We start from the raw sequence: 22,214 nt of genomic DNA, 5'->3' as shown, positions 1-22,214 counted from the left end.
GTGTCCTTGTTCCTGCTCTGTCTCATCGGTGCTGATGAAGTGCTGGAGGGTGTGTTTGTGTCTGGTGGGCTGTTTTTCAACTGGTCATTTTGCCAGAGATAGGGTAACTTCCCCTGCAGTTATGCAGGTGGATTGAAGGAAAGTGGCAACCTCTAAAGTGAGAGTCCATTTACAGCAGTGCAGCTGTGGTGGGTGCACAAACCATGTTATGCAACACTTCCACCAGGGGACAGAAATGGCAGCTGTGTGAAGGGTGGCCCCATGCACATGTGCACTGAACACATACTTGTGTAGAAGAATCACCCATTCCTCAGGGACTGCAGCTGTTCCACACCACATATTCACTCCTCAGGGGTTGGCTGACGCAGAGGAATTTTGAACAGAGATGGGCAAAAGGTGAAAGCAAAACTAACCATAAAATCTCATTCTTCTACCTTTCAAAATTATTTCAATAAAAAGTTACCTAACTTAAATTTATTTGTAAAATGCTATATAATATATAGCAAGAGCACATCAATATGACAAAGTACCACTGTTTGGAACCAGTAACAACATATTTTCTATTAAGGACTAAAAGCAGCACATTTCAGAGCAACAAAACTTCAGTGCGCCTTTACAAAAGGAAGAAAATCAGTAAGGCACTTCCTCGAGGGTGCTAACAGTAAAAGCACCAGTATTCTTTGAGGCAATACAATAGTAATTAATAGTTAATTTTAAACAGACTTACTATGCAATACAAAGGCCTGGATGCTCCTCGGAGCAGCTTATAATAACACTGGTCTAAGCCAGAACAAAGCACAGCAGCATAGTACCAGAGTTTGTATTTTATCATTTTGCCAACATTATTAAGGAAAACTAACATGACCAGGGTTCAAAGCAGAGTAACAGAAGGACTTCCTGCAGTCATCAGAACATCCTGCTTGTCACAAGCTTGTTACTAAACCAGTAAAACTTACTTGGAAAGGGCACAGCCCTTCTGGCTGGGCATGTATCCAGCCAGGCCTGGCTGTGCCCCTTCCTAGAGGAGTCTGACACTTCTGTCCAATGGGGAGCCAGGTGCCCACCACAAACACTGCTCTCCAACATCTCTAGAAATATTGGGGAGTTGGGCACCCTCCATGGTAAGCCCAACAGGCAGTGGCTTGAAAACTCAGTAACCACAGAGCTTACAGGCTGGTGCAGTCATCTTCAGTAATACTTTCTTTAAGAATTCTTGTCTCCTATACAACTTCAGAGTTCAGTAAGACTCTACTTACAAATGTGTCTCAGCAAAGAAGAAAAATACCCACAACTCAAGAAGTTAGGCAGCCGAGAACATGGGCAAATTCTTCACATTCCAATGTATCCTTTCACCAGCCCTCTCTTTTTCTAACAAAATATCTGCTACTATACACCCTCTATATATGAGAAAATCTAGAATTTTTTCTTAATTTAGCAGTTACTATATTAGCATACTAACTATACTTGAAGCCACATGTTAAAACATCTTTGGATGTGCTGTAATAGCAGTCTTTAAATTTTCAGTAAACATAAGTTTGTTCCAGTGAACCAAATATATTAATTTCCCATAGTGAATATTTCTCTATACTACAACCCATAGGTCCAAGTTGCTATACCAACATACACACTGCACTCCTGTCCTTTATAAAACAAGTTACACTTACTGATTATTCTGGGTTAACTACTCACTGACATGATTGTAACTCTGTGGGGTCTCTCTCATATTCAGTTGTACCCTTCTATCCTGAGGCATACTGCCACTCTCTGTCCGACACTGAATTGTAAGGATTTTAAAACAACAAACAAACAGAGAAGGTTTTGAAATACTTCAGCTTTCATAGGGAAAATAATTCTGGATAGGGAGGTGAAATCATTCTGTTGCTTGTTCTTTTTAAAATTGTGAAGAAAAGACAAAACTCTCATCATTGATCCTGTATCCCTCAGAGATGGCAGTACCAATTCAAGTGTCCAGAAGTGGCCAATTCAAACATCATCTTTGCTTCATTTGGTTTATACAACTAGTGGTTCCCAACACTGTGTTGACTTTTCTTCGTTGACTGTGTTGACAATGACATGGTCACAATCATACTGTGTGCCTCCTGTAGAGAGAAATGTCAAAGAGGGAAAGTTATCTTTGAAATAACAGACAAATACTCTAGGTTTCAGAAAAGCTCTAGTAAGTGCTGGTGTAGACAGTTTCTCTTCGACCCATGGCTCTGAGAAGACAAATGTATTTTCATCACTGCCTGCTTTTGGAATTAATTTTTGGAACAGTTTTTGAATTAACCAGGATGAGTCTGCCTTATTCTCTCCACCCCTTTTGTAATTCAGTTTCTCAGCTTTTTCAGCCTGGATGGATAAGGAAAGAAACACTGCAGTACAGTCAGGTGCAGCTCCTTGAAGACTGTCACTTCTCAAAAAGTCACACTTGACTATTCAGTTTTCCTGGAACAGCTGTCAATTGTCACTTGGCTCTAAAAATGAAGATGTTTAGATGATGAAGTCTGCTGCTAACAGACAATACACACGTGACCATGTCAGGGACAAGGTCTGGCACTCTTTTTTATTCCTTGCCCTTGTCCTTTATTTTGACCAGATGAATCACAAGTCATCATGCACAATGTATCACCCAGTGTTCAGCTGTTTCCACTGCCAGCTGAACATATCTGAATGCAAAACAGAAACATTTCTTAGAAGAGCTTAATCTACTTACATGATGCAACGCCAAACACGTTCTCATAGAAGAGCACCATTAATATTCTGACTTAACAAACTGGGAAGCAAAGACATATTTGACTGGAGCTGAAAGTCAGAATTAATGTTTCTTTCCCCTCAGATCTAATATGTACTGCGGAAATGTAGGACACGTGTGTTTCCTGTAGTACAACACACCTGCAAAGCAGGTGGTATTCCCACTGGGAGCAGCCATCTGTGCCAACCGTTTATACAAAGCACCAGGACACTCCCACGGACACTGTCTTTTCATTCTGCACCCCAACTGTCTCACCCTCCCTGACTGAGCAAAAGACTAGCCAAAAAAAAAAAAAAAGGCAGCTGAAAGCTTATGAGTGTAACATACTGAGCTATGTAGCTTATGTTATTTTTTGAAGCTCTGTTATCACTGTGAGTGCAAACTTTGTTTTTAAGTGGTGTCTGATAGAATGTAAACATTAAAATGGGAAAAGATGGGAATTCTTTTCAGTTGATAGGGAGACTATTTACTTGGATAGCATGGGTGCTCTGCACAAGCCTTTGTGCTATGCCCGTTTATCCACAAGGTGGCATTGGCAACTGCACAGTTATGCAACTGCATTCATTTGCTGAGGAATTCTTTACCTGCACAATCTGTGGTCCAGAATGGATCAGCAGTGTTGGCAGAAACAGGCAATGTTCCTACTAAGCTTTCTCAAAAAAAGGCTAAATGTTTTGTATTTACTATACAGATTTACTTAGTTTTAAAGCTAAGAGTGCTATAGTTCCACCACCAGACCTATCCATTGTAAAGTTCTTCAGTTATAAATGCAGAATACATAACTGCTTTTAACATGACCAACTGAAAAAAAGGCAATGCAGTAGTATTTCTGCTTGTTTGCTGCAATTCAGAATGGACTTTAGAAAAAGGTATGCAGTCATTGTGACTAAAGATTCTCCTTGAACCAGAGTGTTTTTGCCAAGGTTGTAATTATAGCACTAAGGAGAATTTGTGACTATTTCTTCCACTTTTGTATTATGATCAGACATCAGATAACCTCGATGGCACAGTACCGACAGTCCTACCCAGCTGAGGTGGGTGATTGTCCCACTCTGTCTGTGCTCCCCTTGAGTGAGCAGCCTCACATCGAGTTCTGTGTGCATTTTTGGGCACCACTATATAAGAAAGATATAAAGGAAAGATATAAAAGATATAAAGAAAAGAAAAGATAAAGATATAAAGGAAAGATACAAAGCATATGGAGGAGGGCAACTCAGATGGTGAAGGGCCTTGAGGGGAAGCTGTATGAGGAATGGCTGAGGTCCTTGGCTCTGTTCAGCCTGGAGGAGACTGAGGGGAGAACTCACTGCAGTCTACAACTTCCTCATGAGGGGAAGAAGGGGAGACACTGATCTCTTCTCTCTGGTGACCAGTGACAGAACCTGAGGGAACGGCACGAAGCAGGGAGTTATAGATTGAATATTAGGAAAAGGTTATTCCCACAGAGGGTGTCTGAACACTGGAAAAGGCTTCCAAGGAAAGTGGTCACAGCATCAAGCCTTACAGAGTCCAAGAAGCTTTTGGACAATGCCGTCGGGCACATGGTGTGATTGTTGGGCTGTCCCATGCAGGGCCTGGAGTTGGGCTTTGATGATCCTTATAGGTCCCTTGCAGCTCAGGATATTCTATAATTCTAGGGGTTCAGTCCTGTTTAGTTCTAAAGTGCTGACTGTTAACTATGCTATTTTTCTGGTTGGTTTGGGTTTTTTTGGGGGTAGTGGTGATTGTAATTGACATCATTATTGTCACAGCATCAATTAAAAATCAATTTTAAAACAGCTAAAAAGATTATTAGAACAGCTATAGAAAATGTTTACTCCCTTCACCCAAAAAAAGCAATTATGTAAGAACATTTGATTATGCTAATTCTGCTAATCATTCATTACTTTTTTAGACCTGTGAAGCTCTGAAAACAAAGTTCAGTAACAGTATCTACACAAATCAAATTACTGTGACAAAAGTGACTCCAAAATACACATCCCAAAATACACAGACCCCAGGCTGTTATGGCAGAATCTCATGCTTGCCATATAGGCATAGACATTAATAAACAAAAAAAACCCACCTTTTTGCATCTAATCACACCACTATACAAGCCTGCCTTTGCTTTCCTAATATCCTTGGGCTATTGCATCTACAACTACTCTAAGAAAATTTGCACTTACAGAAATTAAAGTTAATGAGAAGTTAGGTTGTTCTTGCTTCACCATTTTAAATAATCATATTCACATTGCCCAAAAATTAACTGAGGCTATCTACAGTGAGTGGACACTGAGAATACAAGATAAGCAAGTACTGTGAGTTACCAAATTATATGTAGGAGAAATGAAATAAAGTCTTAGGGCCTGTATAATTCAGGAGGTCAAACTAGCTGATCGAGTCTTTTTTGCTTCTAGATTAAAGCAACTAAAGCACCATCCTTAATTTATAGGCACATTTAGTGTGTGTCCCACTGCAAATACCATGTAATTAAGACCCAATGTAATGAGATAACATTTGCTTACCTTTGATATCTAAAACCAGCTTGGGTTTCATCTTGCTATAAATTCTGCCATCGGGACTAATATGCCAATATTGTTTGTCTTCATTCCGCTCAAATGACAGACCAAGTTTAGAGCCAGGAGTTATAAGATTTCCAACAATTGTCAAGCAGCAATCCTCTGCCATCTGTGTCATCAGAAAGGCAACAGCAATTATTCAAAATGGCCTTACTTCTACTGTCCACTGTTTGTTTTTGTCAAATAGGAGAGATACCATCAGGTGAGAACAGAATTTAGGAATTACTTTCCCTCAAGGAATCTATTTTTGCCCCAAACTCATCTTTCTTTTGTTCCTGTTTCTGCTGACACTCTCCACTACATGGGAACATTAAAATAACTGTGCTGTATCAGATCAAAAAGATCAGATCAAAAAGAACAATTAGCACCTGTTTCTAGCAACAGCCAATAACTGAAGATTACATTGATACCACGGAAGACTACATTGTCTGTATTCTTATATGCAGTATGTTCCTGGTTATCTCTTCCAGGCTACAGCAGTTGCCAGCCCAGAGACTCTTCCGTGCATCCTGGGATCTTTATTGCTCATTTTCTGTCCCACGTGTGAATTTATTAGTCACCACCAAGATCAGTGTAATCCTTTTAAGTGAATACTGTTGTGTATTGTAACCCTTACATACAGTGGCAGGCAGTTCCAAATCGTAACTATCACTATTTTTTAAAAATATAAATTAAAAATAATTTGATATGCAGCTAGTTTTATTTGATGCTCTCCTCCATCCCTTAATTATTTTAAAGGATATGTTGTCCATGCTATGTTTGCAGAGACTTCAAAAGCACATCATCCCTCAAAGCGTATCCTTTGTAGGCTAAAATGTCTTCGCTATTTTGTCTCTTCCTTGCATAGAGGCTCTCCATTTCCTCTGAACATTTTTTCCCAGTAATTTCTAGTTTTGCAGTTATCTTTTCATATAAAGAACATAATTGCACAGTATCAAGTGTATGAATTTCACAGTGTATCACAGTAATATTTGCTTCTTTGTTCTAGAGTGTTTTCCTAGTCACTTGTATTACTTGATTCCAAATATCTGCAAATGTCTTCTTGGTTAAAAAAGGAGCTGGCAAAATTAGGCTTATTTCATAAGAGTATTAATAGTAAGGCTGTATTACTAAGTAACAGTTAATTTTTCTAGATAAACAGTGATTTTCAGTAGATCATCATAAACTGCATCTTTTAACTAATGAATACACTTCAGCGGCAGATTGAACACTCCTCTGTCGTTGTTAAAATTAATTATTTTTACAAGTACTTTTGAAAGTACTATTTCTCGAAAAAGTGATACTTCTGACTATCATAGTCTGGAATTAAAGTTGATTTAGTTGTGAAATTCTCACTTGTATTTGAAGCATTCTCTAGTGGAGCTAGGAAAACTCCAAGCTCAGATATTAGGTCCACTAGAACCCCAGAACTACACTCATCTCCATGAAACTCACAGAGAGTAAGGAGACCTGCATTCATGTCTGCTTCTGAAAAAAGAGCAGAATGACTTCCATATCTTGCTTACCGGTTAATCCCACATACTTAAAACAGCCCTTCCTTGAAAACCCCAGCCACAGCTCATGGCCACATCTCAGTCACTGAGATGATGACCCAAGCTTACAGCAAGGTGCAGGTTCTTCCAGTGACCTATGTTTGCCTCTGGTGCAGGTAGCTGTCCACCCAGGAGCTCACTTTTCTTTATAATATGTGGAAAAAACCAACCTTTGGTTTGTGCAAAATGAATTTACTACCATTCACCAGAAAGATGGCAGAGCTCTGTAAGAGTTCAGTCACTTAAGTTGCCAGCTTACACTCTGCACTAAGCGACCTGACTGCTATACCGCACAAGCCATGTATTTTCTGTGCACAGAAAAACTGCTTTATGAGATACAGAAAAAGGGGCAAAACCCAGGAGCATTCATCCAAAGCCATTTAATACCACACTGTCTCAATATGAGAAGTTTCAGTGACATGTTTGAGAAGCACCATCAAAAGAAAAGTCTTTTGTATGTCATATTAAAGCTTTTAGCTTACTTTGCATCATTTTTCTGTCTGCATAAATCCCTTTTACAATTGCATGTGTCCTGTAAACATGTCCAAACAATGCCTTAGCTTATTAACAGTAAGATTCTTCCCTCCAGCATAGATGACATAGTTATAAATGACTCCTTTGAAGTTATACAATCCTATAGAAAAAGTTCACATGATCTTTGCAGTCAAGCTGTTTAACAGTATTAAAGTAACTTAATTTTCTTTTGGCTGGCATCCCTACCTAAGACTGTTCATGCTTAGACATTATATGAACTGCACATACCTCTGCTCACCTCAATGACAATTTGCACATGATTAGTTTTATGGACTGTGAGAAAAGTAGGGCTTCATTTGAAAACTTGTACAGAGGAAAGGAAAAAGGATGGATTTAACAAATACAGGGATAACCAGAAAACAAACAAAAAACCTCCAACAAAAGGAAAAAAAAAAACAAAAACAAACAAACAAACAAAAAAAACCCCCCAAAAACCCCAAAAAAAACAAACAAAAAAAGCAAAACAAACCCTACCCCTAAATGGCTCAAAGGAGTGGGATTTTATCTTCAAGCTTGCCTAAATGCAGAAGAGGGTGACTTTATGATGTTTGTATTCTTAATTGTCTGTTTCCTCCCAAATTTGCCCTAAACCAGTACAAATACCAGCCTACATTACACTAACTGTCCCACTAGAAGGTATGCATAGTTCATAATATTATCAGGAAAATCTGTACTTTAAAAGGTCTCCCCTGCTTCGATACTTTAGCAATACTTCTCTCAAAATCTCAATTATAACAACAAAATACCATACAACTAGTTTGTGTCACCTGAAAATGCCGGAGTTCATTAAAACAGAACAAAACCCACAAAAACCAACTCCCTATAGAAAGATTACATTATAGTTGAAACAGATTAAACCTATAAAATAGATGCTGCAGTAGGAATTAAATCCATAAACCCCTACTACTGGAGAGGAAAAGAGAAAATGTGTGTTGAACTCAAACCTTACCCGACACCTTATGAATCCATCCTGATAAACCCAGATTTGATCATCTGAGTCTGTGTCTTCTGCAACCTGTATTCTGAGAAGATTCAGATTATCTAGGTTTCCATCAGCTGACATGAATTTTCCTGTTTCCTTGTTTCGAAGCCTGAAGTACACACGTTTCTGCACAAAACAAAAGAACCCTTTAACCACAATCTCAGCAGAGAACACATACTGCTCTGAGTTAACTTCAGAGCTGTCACTCTCACTGCTGAACTCCAAGCATCCCTCCTTCTTTCTGAAAGCTTAACTTTTTAATTTGAGAATTTAATTCAGAAGCCCGTAAACATCTGGATGAGACAGGCTGTGAGAACTCGCCACTCTGCATGGAAAGTTTTAGGCTTTCCAATGCACTGAAATCAGCAGAGGAAAGCTACAGTTTTTTAATTCTGAGCAGACCTAACTTCTCTCTGCTCATTCCTTCTGTAGATGCTCATAGCTTTCATTAAGGGTGCACTCGTGTGGCCTATTACACGTGAATACTTCTGTTCAGACAAGCTCTCAGCAGGGCAGTCAAAATGCATTATTCCTAATTCTGCTTAAGGCTATACAAAGAAAAAGCTATGACAGCAAGCAAATGCAGTTGGTTACAGGTACAAGTAACTTATGAATTAGAAAAAGCTGTTTCTCCAATGAAATATGGCTTAGCAAGAGCCTCAATGTTAAAGCTCCCAGGGCTGCTGCATCACTGGACAAGATCATATAGTCCTTATTTAGAGAACAAAATAAAGAGAGCGTGACAAGAATAAAATTTGCATTTGATTTACAAATTATTCTGCCAAGTAATAAGCAGGGAAGGACTTTCCCTCTAAAGTCAACACAAAACCACTACTAACTGGAGTATCTTTTTTTTTTTTTTTAACTAATTTTCTTGTTGTTCCATAAATAATGCAGATAGTACAGACAGTATGTCAGCAACCAGTCTGGGTGCCAGTTACAAAACAACTTAAAATCATTTATATATAGCAGTTATACCCATTATTTATTAATCCTTACATGCTGTCTTCTGTACCTTGGTTTAAAGGATGCTTAATGAACAGTTTAAGCAGTGTAACTGCAAAGCCATGTAGCATATTCAAACAGTCTTTATTACACACAAAACTCAAAGAGAGGTTTCTTTACACAATTGCCAACGCTGAAGTTTTGTCACATGCCTGTGACAAGGCTGTAACGCTGCTTTCAACTGCATAATATCTCCCTCCACAACCCCAATGCAAGATATACATTAGTGCTTGATGAGGTCATGTCAAAGCCCACTCACCTGCAGTAAAGGTCTCAGAGAGCCTATCTGACAAAAGCCACTGGCTTTGTACCAGTCTGGAATTTCATTTGGTGTTAACAACATCTGACGTCCCCTGTAATTACTGTGTTCATAAATTATCCATCTATGAGGAGAAAAAATAAGACAATGCTTTAATTGCCAAATTCTGCTTTGGAATCAATAAATGTTTTAATAGAAATCTCTCCCACAATGTAGCAGTGTTTAGCTCTGGAAAGCAAATTACCTTTGTAACAGGCCTTAAGAAATAATAAAATAACAACCTGATTTAGATCAGCCACATTGAGATGGGCACACAGGAGTTCAAATATTAGAGTTCTATTTTTAAAAAATTACAAGCTGAATGAAGCAAAGCATTTTCTTGGGAGAACCCAATTTTTAAATGCCATTTGTTTTCAAGAGGCACTGACTCCTCAAGGGGCACAAATCTATATGCTGTAAATGCTGCATACTGCAGGTGCAGAACCAGCTGGTTTGTGTATCTGAATTTGGACATGCCTGGTTCATGGGAGAAAGAATTACTATGGATGCAGACTGGAACAAGCAAATACTGGAAACTGAAAGAGGGTGAAGTTCTCTTGGGTATTTTGAAAGAGGTTTTATTCTATGACTTCTCTCTTCTTTCCAAATACCTGCAAGGGGGGGTGGGAAAGAGACAGAGCAAGAGTGCACATAGAAAAAATTTGTTTAGCATTCCCTAACACGCATCCAACAACGCTCACAATCACATACTGAGTGCAATCTGTTGGAACCCAACTTCTGATTCTCTATTATTGGCACAGCCAGTAAATTGTGTCTGGGCTTCAAAACAGGCTGCCATACAGTGCGCAATTCCTAGAGTTTTCTCACAGTGATGTGCTGGGACTGTCCAGTAGCCATGGGGGTTTGAGTACGTGAGCACTCAATATGCCCATTTTCAGGTTACCTCCTTCCTCTGACTGATTTGTCACCAGACTTCTCCATCCAGAAGCACACTCACTTTAATTTTGTTGCGTTTTCACTGCCTAATACACATCTATCCGGAGGTATGAAATTAAGAGAATTATAAATGGAGGTCTCTTAGCAAAGGAAGAGAAAATGAAACCCTCTCCAGTAAGAAGGCAGCAGGGGTAAGGAAACTGTAAACCCTGTATTTTGACAAATTTAAGCAGCTGACACTGCTATAATGAAATCAGAATTTTCATTCTTTCCAGTGATCTACCAAAAAAACCCCCATATATTCATTGGACAGGAAACACACACAATTCTCACAATTCCATTGCCTGGATACTGGCAAAGAAGTAACTTGATGTTTGACTTCATGTAATGGAAAGTGAGAACGAACTATATTGTGGTTATGGTGAAAGATCCTGAAACCTTGGGAGGCTTCAGAATACTAACATGTACCTTTTCTTACAGCCTTTGTTTCAAAGTTCAGTTCAGTGTGCTAAGGAAACCTTTTGACCAGCTTATCCAGATGGGGAAAATGGTTTGCTCTACAGATTTGCTTATTAGCTATCCACTTGAGGGCAGTCTTAAGCTACCCAACAGCATCTCTCTAGCACATACCTTTGGAAATATACCTCTTCAAAAGAACACTTTTAAATGCAAAGCAACTGTAACATGGCTCTATCATTAAAAAACAAACAAACAAAAAAAAACCCACCCCAAACTACAAAACTCACCAAAACTGGAGGCAAGTATCTGAAGGTAGAGGTTAACAGGGGGAAAAAACCAAAAAGAGAATTTAAGATATCTGCTGGAATCCTAGAATACAGGACTGTAGTTTTAAAAATGCTTCCAAACAGCTTTTAGGCTGCATCACAGACTACTTTTTACATGATCTTCAAGGGTACATTTAGAGAACACAGTTGCTTAAAAACACCTGCCAAATCTAACTGCTAGATTCTCATCCAATTCTGAAGTAAAAGGGACTATTACTACTAACACTAAAAGACGTGAGATTGTGGTCTGATTGCACCTCTGTGTCCATAGCAGAGGTTAAAGGATGACCATGAAGACTTATTAAAAAGCATTTTGAACTTATGACATGGATCACAAATCAAATGATTTTTTTATGATTGAGACCTAAACCAAGAGCACAGAAGCTGGTTTTAAGGATGCTATGCAAGCTGATTTTTATAACATGGCATGAGAGAAGACATGAGTTTTGTTGAGAGCTTTGTTCAAATTCATTTCAACTCCTAGAACAGGACGTGAGTCAGTGATAACATATTGTTGAGACAGGATATGAAAATGCTCTGTAAGATGAAATGGCATTAATGCACTACACACATTATGATATTCTAATTTTACATTCTGTTATTCCATTACACCTGTAAAGTTGAGTAAGTATTTCATTCCAAAGAATCAAAAGGTGATTTTAAACTTACATGCCACCAAGGACTTGAACTGAAGCTATTCGAGGATTGTATCCCAGGAACTGAAGATTTAAGATCTCTGTACTGAATTCGATTTTCTTTCCTTGGAAACCCATCTTTTCAAAAAGAGCTATGCAGGGCTCAGACAGCTCCTGCAAAAGGAAGATAAGTGCTTTTATAGGATGTTGGAACTCCAGATGGTGACTGTGAAAATCAGTACTCCACAGACCCCTTTTATATCAGGTTTCTTCTTGATTGTTTAAGATCAAAATCCCTGAATATTTCTGCTCTTTGACTCTCTACTTAAACTTGAAAAGTCATAAAAAACCCTTATACATACTGCATGAGGTATCTTCTTGCGTGGAATGTAGAACTTCCTTATCTTCAGGCACAAAAACCTCTGTGCCTGATTCTTGCACAACACCTTAAGTATGTTTTAAAATACATTCTAATGAATGCTGTATCTCTCTTCCATTGCACTAACCCCCACTCGTGGGAATTTTCATACAAAGAGCTGAACAGACAGCAAGATAATATTGATTTCTACAGTTTCAAATGATGACAACCTTGTCAGCACTGCTTATCTCTTACTGCATTAATTTTTAACTTTTACAGTAGGTTACAGCAACTTCAATCTCTGACTAGACAAAAGACTCAAGATTCATACTACTGAGGTAAAATCCATGACAAATGAAAAGCTTTAACATTGGAATCCTCCAAATTGCTGTGAGGAGATGATTCTTCTCCTTCTCTGTCAAAATGCTTCTGGTGTCAGAGGGATTCTTGCCCACATGACGCTCTCTGCAGCACTGAATCCAATTTGAATGTCTTACGGAAAAGGAACCTTGGACTTTTTTCTGTGGGGCAAGGTATCTGTAGTGGACTGAAAATAACCTGTCATAATGAAGGCCTTCCTGAGGAAGCTGGGAGGTAGGGTTTGAAATTCCCCAAGGTAAAGGCAATTAAGCCTGAATGTCCTGGTGTTACAGTGTACACTCATAGACAGAAATGACACTGCCACTCCCTTTCTCACAAACCTTCCAGCCAAGGACTGCATAAAACCAATGGCACAGCCAGAAGAGCTCCTTCCTTCTGGCATGTGTTCAGCACACTCACACATCAGCTGGATCGGGAACGCCTGACATGACACAGTCTCGACAGACTCCCATCCAGCCTCAGGCATGGAAACAGGCCCTCCAAGGCACAGCTGGCTCCATGCATGCGTGGCAGCTCATATATGCAGGCTTCCATGCGCATTTATTAGGCAAGACCTCCCATCTACCAATTTCTAGACTGTGCTTAAATTCCTCTTTAATCTTCCTTTGGATGTTTAAGGGCTCAGATGACAGCGTTGCATGAGCGTCACCATTACTTGCACAGCAGTCCAGCTTATCACAGAGCAGCTGAGCTGTGCTTCCTGATGGAACACGTGCTCCTGGGCTGTGGAAAGTGCCAGAAGAGGCCTTGTCGCTTTACTCCAAAATCAGAGTATGCTCAGCCCCACCATGAAAGGCAACACCAGTTAGACTGCCATGCATTACCATGGGAAAAGAGCCCATCACACTGTGATGATGTCCTAGTGCCTCTGACCTCTAAGCCATTTTACAGACTGGCATCTGCCCTCTAAGACATGCAACTTCTCAGCCTCATGAAATGCTTTAGAAATAATCTTCTTTCAAAGAAAACAGAAACAGAAAAGGAAATCCTCCCATTTTCTGCCACACCTGACACTGGGCATTTTTTTGATTCAGCAGCAACACTGTTATATAAAACAGTGAGAAGTGCAAGGTGAGCTCATGAATTTTCTGTCAGTACTTCCCATGTACTGCAGTCTACTAGGCTGGTGTTCCTGCATATCTACATTTAGTTATTACACAGAGTTTCTGATTAAAATGTAATTTCAGATGACTGTTCAAGTATAAACCACATTCACAGCTGTTTTTTATAGTATGCTCAGGAAGAAGAACCTGTGTCAGATTCAAGGAGAAATGCTATTTTCTATCTGCAGCACAACCATGTGGAGCATGCAAGCACAACCATGTGGAGCAAGAAAGCACAACCAAGATACAGTGGAATCTAAACTCCAAAACCCTTGAGCTTATAAACAGCCTTTAATATAGTTTCATAAGTTCCCTGATTTTAAAAAGCCCTTTTGGCTTTCACTTACAAGTGTATCAAATATCCCTTTAATTTCCTTTTTTTAAGGTCCCTTATAAAATGATCCCTCTAAAGGGGAGTTTAACTAGATAAATACAGTAACATGACAGTAAAATAGCAAAAGCGCTTCTTGTGTAGAAATGTCATGAAAAATCCTGAGAACAACTATAGAAATGGCAGGTGGTGGGCAGAAATTAAGATTGGCACTGCCAAAATACAGTCCCAAAGTAAGTCCCAGAAGTGAAACCAGGACAAACAAACAATTTAAGTAGTTAGATAGAAATTATCAGTCTTTCTATTCTGGTTTGCCAATAAACCAATGAGCAAAGTGACCCATTCTCCTCTCCACAGCTAGGGAGCCTCTGAAGAAGGAAGCAGCAGCACATGATTGCAGACAGATGCAGCTGTGCGCTACTGTCTGAAGTGTTCTAGCCCTACGTTTTGTCACAAGTTTCACAAGCGTAAAGCACTTAAAGAAGCGCAGAACTGGCACTTCTGTTTTAACACAACAGTCTCTGTCACAAATAGCAAATCTTCTAAAAGCAAGCTGATCCCTCCAGCATGAAACAAGCATTTTAAACCCAGGAACTAATGACATGTACAGAAAAGCTTATTTTAATTCATGGTGATCACCCACCAAGCGTGCCTAGAAACAATTCTATTATTTTTAATAGGATCTATCTGCTAGACAGTCAAAGAGTTCAGAAGGCAGATGTACTTGCTGCAGTTGTTTGTTTACAGAGTACATTAAAATTCTCCAGAGCCATGAAAGAGGATGACACATTTTAAGCTCTCCTTCATCAACTGCCACACCACTGACAGGTTACCAAAATTACAGTGGAGTGCAATAAAATTGTCAAAGTCAAAGAAGATATTCAATAGTGAACTCCTCCTTTTTTAAAATGAGTACCATCTCCTCATGTTACTGTAAGTTCCTGGAATCCTGACCAAATTTTTCTACTAATTACTTTGATCTTAAAAGATACTTGCATATTCCCAAAGTGATCCATCATAATGATTGGTTATTAGCTTGAGCAAACTCGTTCCTGGCCACTGATGAGTTACAAAATATGTAAATGTAGTTCAATTTGTATCCACCACACATAACAACGCTGTCTGATTTTGCCAAATAGTATTGGGTGTTGCTTTACCTTATCTAGAAGGGTGCATTATTTTGTGATTAGCTCAAATTCCATTGCCCTGACGGTAACAACAGTGTCTTATAATTACATGTTTTTCATGCAAAGTTGATTAATTAAGCCTGCTTTTTAAATATGCATCAAAAACAAGGTCCATGGTACAGGTATTTCTTCACACTGTCCCATCACTTTCTCGACCCATTCTAAGTGGTCTCTCCTTGACTCTTTACTGAAATTCTTTTATAAGCTGTTACTAAGAACAGGCATCCCAGGCAGTTGCTTCTGTAACATCTTCTCCTTTACAGAAACAGCACAGTGGCCAAGAAAACCTGACTAACTGCAGCTAGGACATCTAACTGCTACTGCACAGGAAAAAAACCAAACCCAAAGAAACAGACAATCACCTCCCCACCCCAACCCAACCCCTCCTCTGTTGCATGTGTGTCCTAGAATTTTTATTGTTGCAAAAATGAAGAACCATCACTGTCCTTATCGTTACAATATTTCTAATAGGTTTTACTTACAATATTTATGATCTGTAAAGATTTTAGAACTGTTTGGGGGGAACAACCCATTGCTGTCAGATCAGGATAGATCCCTTCTTCCAACACATACTGGTTACCGGTGAATTCCTCCTGGTCATACACTATGCAGCTGCAGAAAGAAGGAGAAGTTTCCTCTTAAGACATCTGTGCCAGTAAAATGCAGATGTGTTATTTACAATGTTTTGTCCTGAAAGGCTGATGTGCAAATAGCAGAGCACAGTTCTCTGTAAGTCCCCATACATGAAAGCACCTCACGTGTTAGAAAGCTGGTTGCTTTTCTAAAACTTCTACCATTTTAGTGATTTTGCAGTATTCATTCAATATAACTTACCTGCCATCTAAAATTTTTGAAGACTTCACAGCAAATGAATCAATACATCTTGTGTTTTTTTCAAATATTTGGCAGTTACCCTTGAATTCAGGCTCTGAAAATAACTGGACCTTTAAAAAGTTATAAACATATTTAGGAAATTCATTCTTCTACCTTCAGTTACATCTCTACCATTAATTCTATAATTAGATAAAAACATACTCAAAACACCCAGACTTCTTTGGTTTCCTATGTTTGTCACCTCTTCAGTGTTACAATCCTTGCTCACGAGACCAAGGTAACAATTCCAAAAATTACTTCTGGCTGTAAACCACTTAGCGACATACAAAGTAATTAAAACAACACTAACAAGTATAGCTCCTTGGTCTATCTGCTGGGTAAGATGTTTAAATTCCACAGCATGATCAGAACAGGCACACATTTATTCAAGGGCCATAAAAAGTTTTCTTTTATACTATCAATCTGCTTAATCTCCAAAATGCATCCTCTTCACAGTAAATGAAAACTTCCTGCCTCTCAGAACACTAATGGTGCAGAATCCTGGCAAAGGCCTCATCATGCCAAGACACGTGGTATATATTCCCAGGGTAGATGGGCTTTATGAGCCTGTTACAGCTATAGACACAGTCTCATGTTGTTGGTTCTTTCTCTGCTCCAAGGATAAGAGAGGATACATCCCCCAGAGTCTTTTGCCCTTATTATTAAAAAGAAAAACATTCTAAGTAGCCAACTTGCTAATTTGGCTAGAGGATAATTAGCCATGATCACACAGAAATCATTCACATGACAACATGCCTACCAGCTTTATTCACTCTTAATAGAGATAGGAGTGTGGGCAGGTACAGCATTCTCCAAAGAGGAACACGCTGATGATGGATGCAGTCTGTTGGCTGCAAGCCACCACTTCTTTGTTTCCTTAGGATAAGGTCTTCCTTAGGATAGGGTCTTAATAAGCACATAATGTAAAGATGCAAATAATTTTTCATGCACACAGCTGAAAATAAACAGCCTTGAGATTTTTATTCCCCATAGTTTATGCATTATCCCTATGCAGGAGATTCCAGTGAAGCGTGCTTCTAATCAGGAGGTTTGTCCTAACCAGGACAGCTAAGAACTGTCTCCTTAGTTTTTAGGGCCATGATATACTCACCACTTTGACTAAAATGAAAATAAAAATAACTTTGTACAGGGACCAACCTGAAAAGGTTCAGAATTAAGAAGGATGAAAAAGGCTGCCCATAAGCCTCACTGTCAAAACTACATATTCGTACTTGCAGAAAGGAGACAATGCAACATAGAAATATATTAACTCACTGAACAGGCAAGATCTCCCTGCCATTTCCTTCCCTTATGTTATTGACAAAGATGGCATTAACTTTTAAGCACAACTCAGTATTTGTGAGTAAACAACTCCCTTCCAGTGCAATCACCACTAGCAAAACTCTTAACCAAAGAAACACGTTTGAAAGAAATTAAGTCATCTGTACCAAGAACAACATCTCTGTTGTAGAGCCCTCACCTCAGCAACACACTACATTCCGCACCTCTGCATAGAGGGCTGTGGGCTCCAGCTCCTAAGAACAATCACTGATATCCCAAAACACCTCACTTGCTGAACTAAGACATTGCCAGTGCCCTAAGGAAGTTCTGATGGCAACTGTGTATTAAATCCCACCTTCCTTGGGTCTTAATGTGCCTCACACAAGAGATTTGGAATGTAGCCTTCCTCCACCAGCAGTTCTCACTCCTTGTCTGACTAGTTAGCCGTCTGTGAAAATACCTGAGAGTTCCACTGGACAAAGAGCCACTTTATTTACATGTTACAGACACGACAAAGTATGTTTCATGTTCTTAAAGAAGTGTCTTACCTTGACTTTACCCCTTTCGCTTCCAACAATATCCTGCAGAAGTTTTGAGGGGACAGAAGAAAAAAAAATATTTTCAACAGTGATAAATTAACACACAAAATTTACTATTAATTATTGTTTAAATAATATAAATAAACTGAATTTGATAGAAAAAGTAGAGTTCCAAATACTCTAGAGAAACTTGCAAAACAAGTATAAAATTAGCTCCTTACCATAACAATGGGTTGAACTGAAGATATTTTGCAATTCTTTCCTCCCCATGCCTCAATGCTTGGATACAGCCCTTTAGCCAGTATATACTGCTCCCCTGTAAACTCAGCATTCTCATAAGCCACCCATCTAAATGAGAAAGAAGAAGGTGGTTGGTAGAAGTCACACTACTTTTCCAAAATACAGGTGTGTATATTCATTACTGTCATAATGTAAGAACAAATAAAAAGTTTCTGAAGTGCCAAATTGTGATGTTGTTAGAACCCTAAACAAACCAGTGTATCTGATAGTGCAAATCCCATGCAAATTTTACTACCTTCTTGCACTATGTTGATACAAATCAGAGTGAATTAGCTAAAGCAAACCACAAGTTCAGACACATCATCTGCCATATATCCTAAAAGTTATCTCCAGTAAGTATATTTCAAGATGTTTTACAATTCTCAATTCTATCATTTTACCAAGGTCAAGTTCTTCTCTTAAAAAAACCCAAACAAGCCAAACACACCAGCCAGAGATCAGAATACAGCTTTTTTTAAAAAAACCTAACTTTCAGAGTAATCTGGGCAGTAAATGTAGCAATACTGACTTTTAATGTTGCCTGTAGCTATGGCTTAGCTGTTTTTAAGGAAATACCCCAACAGGAGGTTGAGCTGCAACAGGCATATCTGCTAAGCAGAGGAGACTGATCCCTGCTAGGAATCAGAAAGAGCAAGAATATCCTTGAAACTAAAGCATTAAAACCACCACAAATTTGACCAGATCATGGTATTTAAATGCAAAGCCATTATTGTAACTACTCAGTTGGATCTCACACTTGATGTAGGCCACAAACTCGGAGTCTTCTGTCTCAGTCAGAATACGACTTTTAGAAAGACTTTCAACTTTTGAGATGATACATACTTGAAGTATTGGAAAAGCAACCAAATCACTACCTATCTCTCTGATGTCCCACTACTCCTGCAGTACTTTAAGTCTAACCTTAAATATCTCCTATCAGTGAGTCTTGCTAAGCATAGTCTACTACATTCAATAAATCTTCTGCTACAGTGTTCTTCTAACCCTGGTTCCATACTGGAAGCCCAAACAGAGCACTTCCTGCATCTATACTACCTTTGATTTTGTGATAACCTGTAGATTTTGTGATAACCTCTTGTCTTGCCTTTCACTGCTATACTTTCCAAACTTTTCCATACTTACACTCTGACTGCTTGTCCTGTTTGGTTGTTTTTTGAGTGCCCATATGAGAACAGACCACAGCAGCAGCTGTGTTTCATTAATTGTATTTATGCAGGAATCAGGACATCTTGCTGGTTCCTGATTCTACAAGAAAAACTTCTACTCAGAGTCAACCTGCTTCTAATTTCAGCCACTGTAGTGCATAACAAGTGTTATGCTAGGTTATGCCAAAATCCACTTTCAGTAGTCTCAGAAACTTACTGAGTTTCTACACTAACAAAAATTTTTGTATCATAAAGCAGTAAAATGATACAGACATTAAAATCTGTGAGGAAGTTAACTTTCAACATCAAAATTCCCCATTAATTTTCTATGTGTGTCGATCAGTTGGATTCTACTAAGCTGCATTTTATTCCAAGTACAAATGCTAGAGTCTCTGCAGATAGAAGAAGTGGGATAAACTCAAACTGAAACAAAGGTGCATCAACATGTACATGCCAAGAGTATGAACTTTGTTTTACTTGTCCATGGCAAACACTCAAACAGTGATTCACATTTATCCCTATTCACATCTCTTGGTCTGCCTCAGATATAATCAATTATTCCAACTTGTTACGTACTAATTACTTACAGCATATTTCAAGGCCCATTTCAAAATCACCTCAGAGTAATTCATCAAAGAGACATTGGTATGTACAATAAATTGAGCAGAGAATTCAAATGTCTCAGGTGTGTCTATACCTGTACACCACATATACCAAAAGCAGTGAAATGAGATTTCCTTCAGCAGGCATTCACTAGATTTTTCAATGCACAAGTGCACAAGGATACAGCTGTGGTGCATGGTAAGTTTTACTTGATTGAGATCTACGGAAACTGGTGTTTCTGACATAAAGTAAACTGTAAGACATGTCAGCAGCCTCCTGAGAATCCCTGGATTGCAGTTGTTCAGCTTCCCCCATCTAAAAGCAAGACTGAATGCAGAAGTAATCAAGGAATCTCACTTGCACATGTTTGCATTTAAATATATGGGATTTAAATAATTAAGTGTCACTCTTCTATGCAAGTCAGCCAATGTAGTTAGACAGTTCCTAGAGTCAGAGCTTAATGGTGAAATACTTATACTTCTCCACTTCATTCAGAAGCCCATATAAGCTGCTGAAAGTAGTAATAACATCATCAAGGACAGGCAGCTGAATTCAGTACCAGCTAAACCTGTCAGACCTCAAGATTATCCCTGGGAAGGAGCACTGCCTTAATCCAAATTCTGACTTAACAGAAAGGCCTGGAGAGCAAGACATTGCCTGCACAGCTGAGCAAGGGAGCCACATTCCAGCTGCCAGGCACAACAAAAACTGAAGTGCTGCTCTGCAGCATGGCAGTAACCATCCAGCCCCACAGGGAGTGAACTCTCCCAACACAACAGATTTTGTAACCCCCAGATGTACAAACTGCCTTAGTGAGGCTGAGCAATAGCTCCATCTCAGGGTGCTGGAGACCTTCACTCCTGGGCACCATCCATGCCCCTGAAAACAGAAATAGCATGAAGTTTTTGATTATATATTGTTAGTACTATTACACACAGAGAATCTTTCTCCAAAAACTTCTATGTATGACATCTACCACACGTGCAGCTCCAACCAGGATCTGAAAGTACAGCCAAGAAAATAATCTGCACATGGGTAACTCACCAAAAATCAGATTTGCCCTCAGTTAGCCCAGGACTCACCTCATCTAACTTTAGGAGGCAAGTCAGAAAGTTAACTGGCACTTGCAGATTTGTACCGTAATTGATAGAGAGGATAAGGTTCTATTGATAAGAAAGAGAAAATGGGTTCATCATGCTCCTTTGTGACTATGATTCTTAGTATCCCAGGAATCTGCAAGCTTTAATTTTGTGGCTCCTTGAAAGGTTTTTTTCTGAACATCAGATCAGAAATACAGAGAAATTAAACATTTGTTTGAAGTGTTCTCCAGTAGGGTAGCCAGGGGTACTTGCCCTTTCCAGCTCCCAGTGGAGGTTTGTTCTTGTACCTTGTGTCTCCAGTTTCACTCACGTTACCTTCCTGAGTGCATCTCAGTTAAATTTACTACCAACTCATTACCAAATTATTTCCTTAATATCACTCACTATCCATATGTACGCTAGAAGCAACCCAATCTACATTGTGGATTAATTACTTGAAAACTAGGGGAAAACCAGGCTGATAACACAACCACAGTAAACAGATGACTACATAAAATAAACAGATCTGGGAAAATTCTTCCAGCTAGTTCAAAAGGAATCAACTAAAAGACAAGAGCTTCTTCCGGAGTTCTGGCAAAAGTTTAGCGTGTTTATGGGTAAAGAAAAGGCACATTTCAAACATGCAGTTCCTGTGATTTTGATCACTATTTGATAAAAGCTTGAAGAAGATTTTAAGCACAAGGCACATCAAAATAGTACAACACTTGATTTTAGTACTTGCTTCAACTTGTAAAGGGTGTTACCTGTTGCTAGTAAATAGCTCCATTTTCTGCCACTTCAAATTCTGGCAGTTTGGAAGTAAAGATCAAAACCTACTTAAAAGAACAAAAAAAGCCTCTCCTATTTTCAGGCAGCCTGGATTGTTTTTTCCCACTCTAATGGCAGAAAAATAGTTTTTTAATTTTATGTTTGGCCAGTTCCAAAAAATGCTCAAGAGCAAAACATTTTAATTTTTAAAGAAGTACATTTTCATTTTTCAAAAAGTGAATCCTCATCTCCTTGGGATATCTTTTTCAGGATGTCTTTACAATGAATTTA

General features: G+C 38.9%; 1 protein-coding gene across 1 annotated transcript in view; it reads right to left on the bottom strand.

Annotated features, from left to right (window-relative positions):
• Positions 1–357: 357 nt before the first annotated feature.
• The window catches only part of CRYBG1 (crystallin beta-gamma domain containing 1), a 97,198-nt gene continuing 75,341 nt past the window's right edge, over positions 358–22,214 (bottom strand). Inside the window, exons 15-23 of the mRNA XM_066315204.1 lie at positions 18,253–18,379; positions 18,041–18,073; positions 16,173–16,282; positions 15,821–15,950; positions 12,013–12,152; positions 9,623–9,746; positions 8,326–8,484; positions 5,257–5,419; positions 358–2,099 (exon numbers count right to left, since the gene is read on the bottom strand). Of these exons, the coding sequence (XP_066171301.1) occupies positions 2,011–2,099; positions 5,257–5,419; positions 8,326–8,484; positions 9,623–9,746; positions 12,013–12,152; positions 15,821–15,950; positions 16,173–16,282; positions 18,041–18,073; positions 18,253–18,379 (1,075 nt within the window). The 3' untranslated portion in view covers positions 358–2,010. The remainder of the gene's footprint in view (positions 2,100–5,256; positions 5,420–8,325; positions 8,485–9,622; positions 9,747–12,012; positions 12,153–15,820; positions 15,951–16,172; positions 16,283–18,040; positions 18,074–18,252; positions 18,380–22,214) is intronic.

The sequence above is a fragment of the Sylvia atricapilla genome, chromosome 3 (genome assembly GCF_009819655.1).
Source record: "Sylvia atricapilla isolate bSylAtr1 chromosome 3, bSylAtr1.pri, whole genome shotgun sequence".
NCBI lineage: Eukaryota > Metazoa > Chordata > Aves > Passeriformes > Sylviidae > Sylvia > Sylvia atricapilla.
This window is presented reverse-complemented; position numbering and strand designations above follow the sequence as displayed.